This window comes from Pseudophryne corroboree, chromosome 11 (genome assembly GCF_028390025.1).
Source record: "Pseudophryne corroboree isolate aPseCor3 chromosome 11, aPseCor3.hap2, whole genome shotgun sequence".
Classification (NCBI taxonomy): domain Eukaryota; kingdom Metazoa; phylum Chordata; class Amphibia; order Anura; family Myobatrachidae; genus Pseudophryne; species Pseudophryne corroboree.
In genome coordinates this window covers 49,198,764-49,213,854 of record NC_086454.1, presented here as the reverse complement: position 1 = coordinate 49,213,854, position 15,091 = coordinate 49,198,764, and the positions used below count along the sequence as shown (strand labels likewise).

The following is a 15,091-nucleotide window of genomic DNA, read 5'->3' as shown; positions in this document are numbered from 1 at the left end:
ATTACAGTCGGAAGTTCCAACAGGGCGGAAAGATGCTAATCAGAACTTTCCGACTCTTTCCGACACTTCAATATTCAAATGAAGTGCAGTTTTTCCACCGGAATCTCTGCTCATCCGTGTGTTTTCTACCCCACTGTGGTCGAAAACGGTCCATTTTCGACCATTTATTTTCGCCCACAAGAGAGGGTGGAAATTAATGATTGGAATGGGAGGGGAAAAGGCCCGCTATTGAATACTGAATTGTTGGATCCCCTCCGTCGGAGAGGATCCGACTGTAATTGAATATCCCCCATAGTCTACCTCTTATAAACAATGATTTTCCCATTTGGTGTCCCTTACACCTAAGTACACATAACTATTGATAACAATATAATAATGTTTTAAGGGGTTTTATGTTTAATGTCGTTGCCTAATATCCGGCAGGTAAATTGTGTGAATTCCAGTTTTCACATTATAAATAATGATAAACACTGTTCTTGCACAAATATGTTGAATGATTCCACTTAATCAATATTAATAAATATATATATGTTTTTAATACTTGCCCTCCTGTACAACCCTTAATACATAACTCCGAGGTCTAATGTTAGTATTTTACAGGAAACCCCTTCTGCAGCTGCTTATTAGCTTAATAGGGCCATAAAACAATAAACATATACAGTCACCTAATGGAATGTGAGGTAGACCAAACAACAGTCCAGCTAATGGCTTTACAGTGTAATGTCAATATTAGATAGGAGAAGAAATACTGAGGAATACAGTAACAGCATTTAACGTGTACCTATTGTCCCCATACAATGGAAGCACCTATTTCGCAAGATGAGACAATAATTACGAGGATACAGCCTATCTGTGACATCGCTGAGGCATAACACATGAATGCCTCTGCCGATTATTTCGAGTGTATTGATGGATTAAATATTGGTTCATCTCATGAAATAAATGCTTTTAGACAATAGGTACACTTGTACTAGCTGCCAGGATTGAACATGGTTGCTCAACTGGATGAAGGCAGAGTACAGTCACAATCAGACGCATTCGTTAGGCTAGGCACTGGCTAGTGCAATCTGGAAACAGTAACTGAGAGTAGTCAAACCGGCCATTGTCCATTGATGGATCTTTCATGTCCAGAAACACCAGAATAAATTATTAAGTATCCGTGTACCTTGTAGAGACCACTGAAATAAACAGCCGTAACCATGAGGTAATCCAGAAAATGCTCTACAAATCTAACAGCTGTCCAAGGTCACGGGCACAGGCTCCTTGTAAGTGAGTAGAGTTTTAGATGTTAGGACAACTTTCCGTCATAGTGCTAGTCTACTCAATGCTCTCTCCTGTGTCTCCCATTGTTTTTTTGTGGTTTTAGAATGCTTTCTCTGTACTTTATGTTTGTGTGAAATAGCTTCACTACGTCATGGTCTTTGTTGTCCAGTACTCTTGGTAAGAAAAGGGAGGATTTTTGAGTTCTTCTTGTCTTGAAGCCTCTCCTAGGTCGTCCTTTTCCATTGATTGATAAATACCAGAGTCTTTCCGCACCGGCCTTATGTTTTGCACCAGCCCCATTTGGAACTGTCCTATGTAAACGGGAAGCATATGTATTATAACCAAGTTCATGAATCCTCTCCACAAACTCACATTCCGGATTGTAGTTTTCCTGGAAAAAAAAAGAAAAGCATATTAATACTGCATCCATAGTTACAAAGTTACATTGTTGGTGAGGTTAAAAAAAAAAAAAAATGTCCATCGAGTTCAACCTGTATTATAAAATGATATATCACTTAGATGCTGTAACCTTGGATATTTCTATCAGTTAGGAATTTATCTAATCCATTTTTGAACTTATTTAGTGAGTCCACCATTACTACTTCCTCTGGTAGAGAATTCCAAATCCTTACTGCTATTACTGTGAAGAACCCTTTCCTCCGTTGTGTATGATTTTTTTTTCTTCTAACCTAAGGGGGTGTCCTGGGTAGCATTTTTTGGATAAACAGATCGTCTGATAAGTCCTTGTATTGTCCCTTAATGTATTTATTAATACTAATAATGTCCCCTCTCAGCCGCCTCATTTCCAGTGTAAACATATCTAACCTTGTAGGTCTATCCTCATAATTCAGTGCCTCTAACTCCTTATCCAGTTTGGTGGCTCTCCTCTGAACCCTTTCGAGTTCCAAGATATCTTTATTATAGTGTGCCCAGAACTGTACACAATATTCCAGGTGTGGACGTACCAATGATTTATACAGTGGCAGGATTACACTCTCATCCCTTGTCTCCATTCCCTGTTTTATGCATGCTAACACATTATTTGTTTTTGTTGCTGCATTTTGACATTGCGTACTGCTACTAAGTCTATTATCGATGAGCACTCTAAAATCTTTTTCAACTACCATTATACCTACATTTTCCCCATTTAATTTATAGGCTGCCCGATTGTTCTTAGTCCCAAAGTGCATAACTTTACATTTTTCTATATTGAACCTCATTCTCCATTTGTCTGCCCAGACTTCCAGTCTGGATAAATCATTCCGTAGAGACTCAGCATCCTTGTCTGAATTAATTACTCAACACAGTTTTGTATCGTCTGCGAAAATTGACATTGTGCTTTCTAGGCCCACGCCTAGGTCATTAATGAATATGTTAAACAGCAATGGCCCGAGTACTGAACCCTGCGGTATTCCACTAAGCACTGAGGCCCATTCAGAAAACATGCCATTAATCACCACTCGATGTTTTCTGTTGTACAGCCAATTACTTACCCAAGTACAAATAGTGTTTCCCACCCCAAGCTCTCTCAATTTGAAAATTAATCTCTTATGTGGGACTTTGTCAAAGGCCTTAGCAAAGTCCAAAGAGACCACATCCGCTGCTTTACCCTGATCAATATTATCGCTCACATTTTCGTAGAAGCTTATTAAGTTAGTTTGATATGATCAGCCTTGAAAAAAACATGTTGGTGCTTATTAATAACCTTGGAGGTATCTAAGTACTCTAGTATACTATCCCTTAATATACTTTCCAGTATTTTCCACACTATAGATGTCAAACTTACCAGTCTATAGTTGCAGGGATGGGTTTTAATTCCCTTTTTAAATATGGGGACTACCTCTGCTATATGTTCCATTTGTTTTCTTAAATCTACCTGGGTTTCTTTCCTGAAATATATCTAACATACAATTCAGAAGTTTGCATTTTTATTCAATTTCATCATCTGGGGCACATGAATATATTCAGGAGGTTTGGTTCGTTGGGTCAACAGTAACTAGGTCGACCACTATTGGTTGACAGTGACTAGGTTGACACCTGAAATAGGTTAACACACTCATTAGGTCGATATGAACAAGGTCGACATGAGTTTATTATAAAAAAAATGGTGTCGTTTTCTTCGTAAAGTGACTGGGAACCCAATTAGTGCACCGTGTCCCCTCGCATGGCTCGTTTCGCTCGCCATACTTCGGGCAAGGTGCCTCGCTTTGCTACTGCTGTGCTCAGCATAGGTTACTATTCCCAACCGTAGTCCACGTGGATCGTAAAGTATGAAAAAGTAAAAAAAAATATTTCAAGAAAACCTAATGTCGACATTTTCATGTGTTGACATTTGCCATGTTGACCAGTGACCACGTCAACCTAATGTATGTCGACCAATAGTGGTCGGCCTAATGAGTGTCGACCTAAAGACCGGATACCTATTGAGGACCCATAATTTGGCAATAATGCAAGTGTGAAACCTCACTCTGCCTTATGTGATGGACGAATGAGGACATGGTAGCATGTTTATTTCCTAAAGTCCTCAATGTAAGGCTTTCTTCAACATACAGAAGCAGATAAGAAACTGAATCCTGATTTTATCAACAGCTCTTGTTACCTCAATTTAATACATAGATAAGGTAACTAAACAATCTTGCCCACCATCAGTTTGAGTAATCTTTAGACTTTACAATGGATTGCCATGCATGTCATGCCTTCTGTTTACATGTCATCTCTATGCGACGGGCTTTATTGTCACTAATGGGAAGCAGTGTCCGCTTTCCCATAGCTTCTTTTACACCACAGTTCCCATCATCAATACAAGCCACTGCTCTACAGTGCCATCAAACCAGCAGTGATGTCCAGTACAGACAGGTCCCGAACTATTAATTGCACCAGTTGTAACTAAAGCCACACGTTGCATATAATAAAATGAAGAACATATATATAAATCATTATTAATAATGTATAAGAATATCTAAGTTACGCAGTAAGTTCCAGTTAATCTGGAGGCACAGATAAATGCCCTCTCTGACCTGCCCCAATAGTCCTATTGTTTTTGTGGTGAATTAAACAAATTAAAAATACTCATTGTTTCCCTACATGAATAATATATTTAAGGGCTTGTTTCATTAGGGTAGATAGATATATTTCCTATATTCAGCTACTTAATGTACAATCCTGCAGTCTCCATTATTCTTAATGGTGACTGTTGTATGAGGATACGGTCAGGATCGCGGCAGTTGAAATACTGACGCCGGAAACCCGATGCTGCTTGGAATGCCGACGCCGGCAACCCGACAAGGATTACAATTCCGGCGCCAGAATCGAACCCGCCAAGATCCCAAACAAGGGTTTGACGGGTGCTGTGGACGGGTTAACTGAAGGGGGGGGGGGGGGGGGGGGGGGAGATTAGGCTTAGGCTGCAGAAAGAGAGGGTTACGGGGGCAATGGGGGAAGGTACAGTAAGTATACTTATCTCTGCCGTGTCGGCATTCTCACTATTGGGATGCCACAATCGGTCTTCTGACCGCAAGCATCCTGATTGCCGGCATATCATTCCTAACCCGTTGTACAGGTATGACCCAATCGGGTGTGGTATGGAAGGTAGATAGTAACTAGGTCGACAGTGTCTAGGTCAACAGGGATGCTTGGTCAACAGGGTCTCTAGGTCAACATGTTCCAGGTCGACAGGTCAAAAGGTCGTTTTTTATGGGGGGTTTGTGTCGTTTTCTTCGTACAGTGACCAGGAACCCCAATTAGTGCACCGTGTCCCCTCGCATGGCTCGCGGCTTCGGGCAGGTTACCGTTCCCAATTGTACTCCAGGTGGATCGTTAAGTATAAAAACGTTAAAAAAAAGAAAAAAATCGTGAAAAACTGATGTCGACCTTTTGACCTGTCGACCTAGAACATGTTGACCTAGAGACCCTGGTCGACCTAGAAACCCTGTCGACCTAGTTACTGTCGACCAATAGTGGTCGACCTAGATAGTGTCGACCTAGTTACTGTCGACCTAGAGACCGGATCCCGACGCAATCAACCAAGCTCCAAACACCTTTCATAGCTTTGCCCTGATAGTTAATGCCCAATGGCATCAGATGACCTGCCCTTATGCAGAGAATGGCGCACTGGATAGCATAATTGCCCCAGCACTGAGATCATGGGTTTTAGTCCCACCATGGTCCTAACTGTGTGGAGTTTGTATATTCTCCCTGTGCTTGCGTGGGTTTCCTCCGAGTACTCCAGTTTCCTTCCACAATCTAAAAATATACTAGTAGATAAATTGGCTCTCAACAAAAACAAATGAACCCTAGTGTGTGCGCGCTTGTGTGTGTGTATGTGTGTGTGTGTGTACATGTGTTTATTGCAGAATAGATGGGCCACAGGGTTGTTATCTGCCATCAAATTCTATGTTTCTATGTAACGTTGACTAAGATAAATGTGGTCTTCTCTCCTCTGTCCGGTCATTACTTTTTCTGCATCTGCATGGCAAGGCACAGCAAAACAGAGGCGTCAGAACCCAGAAGTGAAGTGATAGTTAAAACTATCTCTTTATATACACCCTTATCTGAGCTAGTCAGGGGCGGAACTACCATTGGTGCAGCAGGTGCATTGCACGGGGGCCCTTGACAACTAAGGGGCCCACTGCTGCAAAGACCAGCAATGAGTTATCCCCTGGCCCCCCACAGACCATTTTGAACAATGTCGGATAAATGGCCCAATGCAGAGAGCAGAGTGAGCCCCGCTGCCTGAGGGAGCTGACCCTTACCTTAGGGAGGCGGGGCTGACCTTGTGTGTGCTGCACAGATAGAGGAGTCCTGCCACCTGTCAGCGCTGATGATAACAGCCACTCATTCTAATTAGCAGACAGCTGTACATTTTGTTTGATTCACTTCTGTCTGTGAATTAAAGGCAGCTCACAATCAATGTAACTGGCACTGCCAAACTGAGGAAAGCACAAAGGGTGGGGGCCCTGTCATAGACAGAGCAGAGACAACTGTGTTCCTGCCCCTACCAAGGTACATGGCTCCTGTTCCCTGCACCGTGCGGGACATTGTGCTTGCACCCCTTTCCCTCACTGCCTCTCCCTGTCTCCCACTGCCTCCCCCTGTCACCCATTGCCATATGACATATTGGCCCTCATTCCGAGTTGATCGCTAGCTGCTTTCGTTCGCACCGCGGCGATTAAGTGAAAAAGCGGCATTTCTGCGGATGCGTACGGGCCGCAGTACGCACACGCGAAGTACTTTCACACAAAACTATGCAGTTTTACACAAGGGCGAACAACGCTTTTCTGTTGCTCTGTTGATCGGTGAGTGATTGACAGGAAAGGGACGTTTCTGGGTGGTAACTGACCGTTTTCCTGGAGTGTGCTAAAAAACGCAGGCGTGTCAGGTAAAAACGCAGGCGTGCCTGGGGAAACGGGGGAGTGGCTGGCCGAACGCAGGGCATGTTTGTGACGTCAAAGCAGGAACTAAACTGACTGAGATGATCGCAATCTAGGAGTAGGTCTGGAGCTGCTCAGAAACTGCATGAAAATTTTTACGAGCAGTACTGCTAACCTTTCGTTCGCTATTCTGCTAAGCTAAGATACACTCCCAGAGGGCGGCGGCCTAGCGTGTGCACTGCTGCTAAAAGCAGCTATCGAGCGATCAACTCGGAATGAGGGCTATTGTGAATTTAGGTTGGGATGTAGTAGAGGGGCCCAAATTATATTTTTGCACCTGGGCCCACTACTCACAAGTTCCGCCACTGCCTGGAACACTACATATTTCTTATTGCTGTGAAATGCAGCAATATGAAATTTTAGTTTTTGGGCACAAAATGTAAATACTGACCAAATGTAAGCCCTTTAAAGCTTGGTGTGTGTTAGATTATTGGTTTGAATCAGCTTCTATATTATGTATAAATTCTGAGCCATCTAACCGGAAGCATTTTTTTGAAACGAAGGTTGCTAAAGCTGATATAAGTAGAGATTTCTTTCAGACTTAAGTGACATGGGCAGTGTTTGTTTGGAGTATGGTGCTCATGTGGCATTCATTCAGAAATACCCTTGATTACAATTGGCCATTTAAAGGAAATATTTTTTCTATTTTTCTTTGATTTGAAAACTGGTTGCAGATTCCACTGATGATTGCAGGGTATCTGCCACTTGTTGACTGCGTTTGATCAATGCTATTTGCCTTTTGTTCTGTGATTCTGGGATTATCGTGTCTGCAGGTGGGAGGTCTTCAATGCATGTTATTTTGTTCACCTTTATTGCTGCAAATGTTTTTTTAATATTTTGTTGAATCTAATATATAGAGATCCGATATATCATTGGCTGCATTTTACTCCCAGTAGGCATAATTTCTTCTCTCCACATGTCACGGCAATAACAAATATTTTTTATCTGGATTATGTATCAAAAATATCTTACCGGGATGCTGGCTCTATTAAGAGCCCTTCCCTGTTAAGAAAACAAAGTAAGTGAGCAGTCACCTGAAGGAACTGCTTTGAAAAATTGTGGACTGCTATAATGGCTAATGCCATTAAAAACTGGTATTAGCTTTTGGGAGGCAAGGTTCAGAATGCTGTGATTTTTGGGGTTCCGGTATGAATGGTCGACCATGTTATGCTCGACAGTCATTAGGTCGACCACTATTGGTCGACATTGACATGGTCGACATGGACACATGGTCGACACATAAAAAATGGTCGACACATGAAAAGGTCGACATGCGTTTTTTAACTTTTTTGGGTGTTGTTTTTTGTGTAAAGTGACTTGGAACCCCAATTAGTGCACCGTGTCCCCTCGCATGGCTCGCTTCGCTTGCCATGCTTCGGGCATGGTGCCTTCACTTCGCTACCGCTTCGCTCGGCACAGATTACCGTTCCAATCGTAGTCCACGTGGATCGTAAAGTATGGAAAAGTTCCCCAAAAGAAAAGAAGTAAAAAAACTCATGTCGACCTTTTCATGTGTCGACCTTTCACGTGTCGACCATGTGTCCATGTCGACCATGTCAATGTCGACCAATAGTGGTCGACCTAATGACTGTTGACCATAACATGGTCGACCATCTGAACGGATACCGATTTTTGGAGCTTGATACAGTGAACATTTTTGCAGTTCCCATAGAAACCTATGGGGATCACATTTGTGAGTGATAACTGAAGGACCAAAGCGGATATCTCTGATATCTACTGCAATATCTTTTGAACGGGATGCAGTTAAGATGTCGGCTGTCGGGTTCCCGCCGGAATCCCGACACCCATCAGAATGCCAACGCCAGAGTCCCGAGAGGGTCAGGAGTCCGATGCCGGAATCCCGACAGCGGGGAACCCTGACTGCTATAGCAGGCGGGTTAGGGCTGGTGGGGTGTTTAGGCTTTGACGCCACCCGCGAGGTCATTCATACTGAACCCATCCCATCTGGTGGTCATCCCATCTGGTGGTTATTCATACTGAACCCATTTTGAACATATATCCCACAATACATAATTAATAACTGTAAAAACAGTTTGATACATCAACCATTAATCTGGTCTTCGTATAGTGAGAAAGGCAATTCTCTCAAATACTTCTACAATCAGGGGTAGATTTACTCAAATTTTTTAAAAGGAAGAGTGGAGGTGTTGCTTATAGGAACCAATTATGTTCGACCTCTAATCTATCTAGTACTTTCTAGAAAATGATAGCAAGAATCTGATTGGTTGCTATAGGAAATACCTCCACATTACCTTTTTAGAAGTTTTTTTAGTAAATGTATCACTCAGTGTCAATACAGTGATGCTTAAGACAATTTGGACAACCTGAAACATGTGATCTATACTTGCCTACCCTGAATCAGCAAAACCACATCATCCACAAGGCAACCCAGGCTACTTCCTAGGTTTCGTAAGGGCAGAGAGGGTCCCAAGTACACTAACCTGTTTTAATGTGTGGTTTTGTGACCAAATGAGGGTGATAAGCCAACAGGCATCATGGTTCCGTGGCATTGTAATCATGCTTTGAAAACCGGCAACTACTAATAGTAACAATGTTGCATTCAGTAAGCTGGATTGATGGGAAACCATTCCTTTACTACCTCCCAAGTGTTCACCGCGTTAATAAGAAACGTAATTGCAGCACGGTTTGATGTCTTTGTCTCATAGTTGAAAAGGAAATGTTACATTTAAAAACAGATATATGTTTTTCCTGTTCTTTAGATGGTGTGGGTATTTTGCAGGTTGCGATGATGGCAAAATAAACGACACACATTATTGCCTAAGGAAGTTCTGTCATGTGTAATGTATCAGTTTGTTTGTGGATTTCCACGGATTACTGTGGCTGTTCTGAGCCAATCTGAAGCTTCCTCGTACCACTGCAAAGTAAAACAAACACATGCTGATGCAGGCATGGCTACAGTTGCAAAAGTAAAGATTTGGGTTCCTGTGATTTAGCTTCGAGGACTAAAAGGTGTTTGTGCATTTCAGAGTACTCACCGAGGCGTAAAGTCTCCCTCTTTTGTTCATAGCCAGGTATCTCCCAGAGAACAATCCTTTGATGGCGACAATTCCCACATCCACGGCAGTTATTTCTAAAATACCTTGAAATAAACAAAACACATTATGTAATCCCTTCTGCCGAAGCATAACCTCCTGCAAGTTCCCATGTTTGTCATTCTCTTTATCCCTTGTCATCAATGGGAATTTACATGTTTCTATGTACATTTTTTTTTTTTGTCAAGGATTATTTATGTAATAGAAAATAACAAAATAAGCACTGTACCGTAGTATACATTTCCAATATAGGTTTGTATCTAATGTGTTTTAATGGAGACCTTACTGCACTTTTAGCACACACTCTATGGGGAATATTCAATTGTTTGAAAAGTCAGTTGGGTGTCTATTTTTTCCTATCTAATAGACAGGAAAAAACAGACACCCAACCGACTTTTCAAACATTTTAATTCCCCCATTTGAATATAAATGTATCACTTTATTTGTTGTTATGAATATACCAGTTTAATTCTTTTGCGTGCATACATAAGTGTCCAATCATATTTATTCTGGATGACCATTCATTCCATTGTCCATATAACCACGAGAGATGTCTTTAAAAGCTTTTCATAAGACAAGTTTCCTTTTAGGAAATAGTTGTTTTCCTTACTCCTCCCAGAGCCTTTGAGGTTGTCTAATCTCTGTTTGCCATCAAAAGGAAGAGTATAAACGTTTTAAAAGTTTTTGGGGATTAGAAAAACAAATGCAACATTTTGCAGCGTATTAGTGGCACACTTAGATCGATTGGCAAAAGGAGTCAGATTTAATCTTGGAAATCCCAAATGTTAGGATAATGCATTACAACAAATAGGCGGCACAGTTAATTTGTTTTATTGAGTATAAGGAGATTTAGCCAGAAGCTGAACGTATTCAGTGCCAGAGGGGTCTTGTACATTGTTCCAAGGCCTCCTAGGGGGATCACCTTGTAATTTGTTACAGGGCCTGGATCATGGCATTGCCGCAGCTATTTAAAAAGCGTGTTCGAATGTGGAGAATCGATTGGTGTGGGTTATCCAGTCTTGCTGAGCTGGAGCTTGATCTAGTTTTATGGATTAACTCTCCAGTTTCTAAAGTATTTCCTTACATTAGTGCGTGGCGTAATTTCTGGGCACCACTGCCGAACATACTGTAATCTTATAAGGACAGCGGTAATATATCTTTAAGGGTATTTTAGTCCATTTTGCCCTTTAATGCAAAAAAAGAAAACTTGTGCAATAAATGACATAGTTATTTTAAATTAAATAATGTACATCTAATGCATCATGCTATATTACAAGGCAATATTTTATTTTCATAATAGCATCTAAATGGTCCACGTGATAAAATAGTTTACAGGTGATATTAGTGGCCTGTATGCCATTTACATGTTTTATTAAATTCATTCCCATCGTTGCAGACTAAGTTATGTAATGATATGACATAGTAAGTAAAGGTACACTATGCTATTTATTATACAGATTATAGTATATGCGCTTCACATTATAAACAGGCAACCAATGGGATTTTTCTATGTAAATTTTCACAATTCAAATCATGAGCTTAATATTTATAACTATTTAGACACACTAAACAGGTGGGTTGACTATATTTCCCCCGCAGCTACTAAAATTGTAGTTGCCTAATTTGATCTCACCCTTGTATGGTCTGATATTTATATGCAACCATGTGACCAGCTATAGAGAGGTGATAAAGAGCTTATTTAATGCCCACAGTCAGCAATGTGACGACTCGGGCCGGTTGCAGAGAATTTGTCCAGCCTTCCAGCAGTTTGACACGATCCTTTCAGGAGAACCGAGACAGCGGGACAAAACTCTGCAAATTTAGTAACAGCCTGTCGGACTAAGCTATTGTCGGTGATGACTGCCTTTCATTTAAAAACAGCTTATCAGCTCTTAAACAAATGGAGTGTTGGGAGAACCAGCTGAGGGCTGGAGGTACATTCTTACCCTCCAGGTCTGTTCAGAGAAAAGCACAGTGAGAGAGACAGAGATAATGCTAGACCAGCACAAAGTCACATCCCATTCATTCCTACATCTTACGGATGAAATAAGAGACAACATGAAAAAGGGACTCTAACATTTCTTTCTATTAATAAAGGAAAATATTTGTTTCTTTGTCTAGACTGGCTACGAGTAAAGGCAAACAAGCAGTATAATAGTATATTAAGTGTTTTAAAAAAAAAACAGTTTCATTGATGTGTATGTATGGAGAACTAAAAGTGGTGGTACAATACGACGTACAGATAAAAGAGATATAGGAACGGACACTTTGTGATGGCTGAAACTATGGTCTGTCATTATACAGGAAACTAAGCAACACTGTTTTTACCTACTGTATTTATGTCCAATCTGAAAATGAAATAATGTACAGCATAAAGAGCTTTATCCAAGTGCTGTGTCAGTGTCTCTGCTAAACGCTGCTAATACTGAATTATCAAAAGAAATATCAATTCCAATAAATACAAAAATAAACATAGATCAACCTTCATATCTGGGCCATAAAATATACAAACAGGTCTCAGACTGTTCCGTAAATGCACTTACTGAAGATGCTGTTTTTCTCCAGGGTTCCATTAATTTTTCCATTCAAATGGATCTGAAGGTGATACTTAGTAGCGCAGTAAAGCTTTCTGTGTCGAGGGGCTCCTCCGAGATGTTCGTATACCCCACCACGTCCACCAGCATCTCTTCTCAGCCTGGGGTCACACAGTTTGCCACTGGCACAGGGCACTTTAGCAGTACTGGACAAAACCTTAGCCCAGGATACCTGCCGACCAAGATCGAAAAAACTGAGCAACAAGATCCAAATTATAACCATTGTGGCATGGCCGAAATACTGAAGGCTGGAAGGCAGGAAGCAAATGTCACAAGGGGTCCCATTAAAGAAGTCTTGTTAGCAGCTCTCTAAGTGGCAAGTCACACTGCTGTGATGCATAAAACATTGGAAGCGTTATCTGACCTTTTATCTGCCTTGTCTTGATCTTCTAAATAAATAGATGTCATCCAATGCCACAGGTTCATGGATTAGTAGCAGTGCTCAGAGTTTAACCATCTCCCAACGTGGAAGAATCGCTGCTGAAATTTTATGAGTTTACAAGAAATAGTGGTGCTCAGCAGCACTGACATAAAAACCCCCCTCCCCTTGCAACAATAGACAGATCCCCAACCAATTGATACAAAGGAGGCAGGCAAGGTATCAGTCTTGTGTGAACTAGAAGTGCAGGCTGGATAAAATTACACAGCACTACTTACAGTGGTTCAGTGCAAAGAGAAGAAAAAAAAGGAGAAGAAAGAAAAGCCACATCACAAAGAGTCAGCAGCCCGTCAGAAGGGTCTGTGTCCAGCTCTGCCTTTTCAAAGATCCAGAAAAAGAACAGTTATGCATATGAAAATTATACATTGGGGATTTTAAGAGGATAATGGTCCCCGGGGTCTGTTCATGCTCCTATCAATCCCCAAATCACAATACGTGACAGCCAGGGATGATGGATGCTGCAAAGACACAACCTGGAGAAATCACTTTTAAAAATGCACATTTGAAAGGCGCATATGAAAAGGGGGCAGACGTGGAATGATGGAGAAGCTGTGTTTCCTTTTTAACACAAATTGAAAGGCAATTTGTGTAAATGCTAAAGAAAGTTTCCTTTAGGTCAATTAGTTAGTTTCACGTAGACGTGATGAGCTTTCACTGGACGGAACCCCCCCCCCCCCCCCCCCCCCAGTGTTTATTCATGACCTGAAAAAGGATCTGTACAAATATATTGCCTGAAAGAAAATGATAGTGTGTATCAGACCGCAATGCAGATTCTTCACAATTGATTTTTGCACTTGTTCCTGTATCACTGAATGATGTAACAAGAGCTGTGTATTGGTTTATCTGGCAGAAGCCATTGATTTATACAGTAATAACAATATTTTATTACCATTTTCCCCCCTTAGACTAAACATAATAAAAGAATATATTAAAGGTCGCCTCAAGCTAAGAGCTGGCGCAAACCTTAAATGTTTGGAGAGTATAAATGTGCAACACGCTAAAAATTCACCATCTCTGACCCTTTATGTAATTTTAATCCCTTAACTCCACGAATTGAATTTTCTTGGACAGTGTTGCAATATAGGCTCATAGGCTCACTGGTGCATTAGCTTTGTCGGAATCCTCCGAACAGCCAGTGTAAGTGTCACAGACATAACAAACGCCGCCGCCTTGCTCCGCAGAAATCTAGCTGCGCTCGCGCAAGTCAAGGCACCTCCAATTAAGTGGCTGCACTGCACCTCAGCCATTTTGCATTTTACAAATCAAAGCCCTTATTCAGAGCTGATCGCTATGGCTGCAATCGCTCTCACGGCCGTTCTTTTTGCCGGCTGCACCCGCGCAGCAGCTACACTGCGCGTGCTATCGTGATGCAATTGCATCCCGGAAGGATGCATTTGCATTATGATTGGCATGCGATAGACATCTGGGGGCGGCGTTGGGGGAGGAGGAAAGCAAGAAACGCAGGAATGTCATGCCCATTTTCAGGGCCCACAGATGACGCCATCTGTGTTTCCTGTGATAGGAAATATGGCGCCAGACCACCTGCAGGGGTCAACCCCTATTTGTGGTTTTTGCAATTCTAGCACAGTTGAATTGCGATCACATGCGGGGTAGCGCCAAATATGCTGGGTGCTCTTGCCCTGTGCTGGGCTACCCCCAGCATGTAATAGAATAATCACAGTTTTTATGAATTTAGCAAAAATTGCAATCAATTATGAATAACCCGGGGGTAGGGGGGTATGAGATAAATAGCCTATCTGACCTTAAGTCAGTTAAAATCTTCCTACCAAAGCTTAGCAAATAATGCAACCATTTTGTAAACGCGAAAATAAAAAAATTAAAAACTGATTTTCTTTTGAACGTTCTGGCTGTAAGATCTTAATATTGACATAAATAAAATTCCATAATGGATATGTTTCCATTCACATATACCCATCATCACAGAACTGAAGATCAAGCACCCTCCCTAATTTCGTGACAAATGGTTCAATTTAATTACTGACAACATGTTGATCCTCCGTAGGGGCCTTTCTCATAGTTTGATTTTTAATGAACTGAGCTTCTAATCAGGTCAATGACCTTGACCATCTTATGCCATGTTCAACTTGTCATTACGTGAAAGACACTGTTGCTATACAGCAAGACAGCTCTGCAGATTGGCTTACGCTTCATCGGCAATCATTGGTTACCTAACAAGAAAATAGACACATATACTCTCTTGCTCAAAATTTGATGTCTGCCTTAGCCCCCTCTAATGTTATTAGTAATGTTTAATAATCAAATATTCACTCA

General features: G+C 41.4%; 1 protein-coding gene across 1 annotated transcript; it reads right to left on the bottom strand.

Annotated features, from left to right (window-relative positions):
- Nucleotides 1-443: 443 nt before the first annotated feature.
- On the bottom strand, nucleotides 444-12,830 carry FGF3 (fibroblast growth factor 3). Its single transcript, XM_063946076.1, has 3 exons — nucleotides 12,310-12,830; nucleotides 9,710-9,813; nucleotides 444-1,654 (listed from the first exon to the last, which is right to left on the bottom strand). Exons 1-3 carry the CDS (start codon nucleotides 12,581-12,583, stop codon nucleotides 1,322-1,324), a joined length of 711 nt encoding a protein of 236 aa, XP_063802146.1. The 5' UTR covers nucleotides 12,584-12,830; the 3' UTR covers nucleotides 444-1,321.
- Between the last annotated feature and the right edge of the window lie 2,261 nt (nucleotides 12,831-15,091).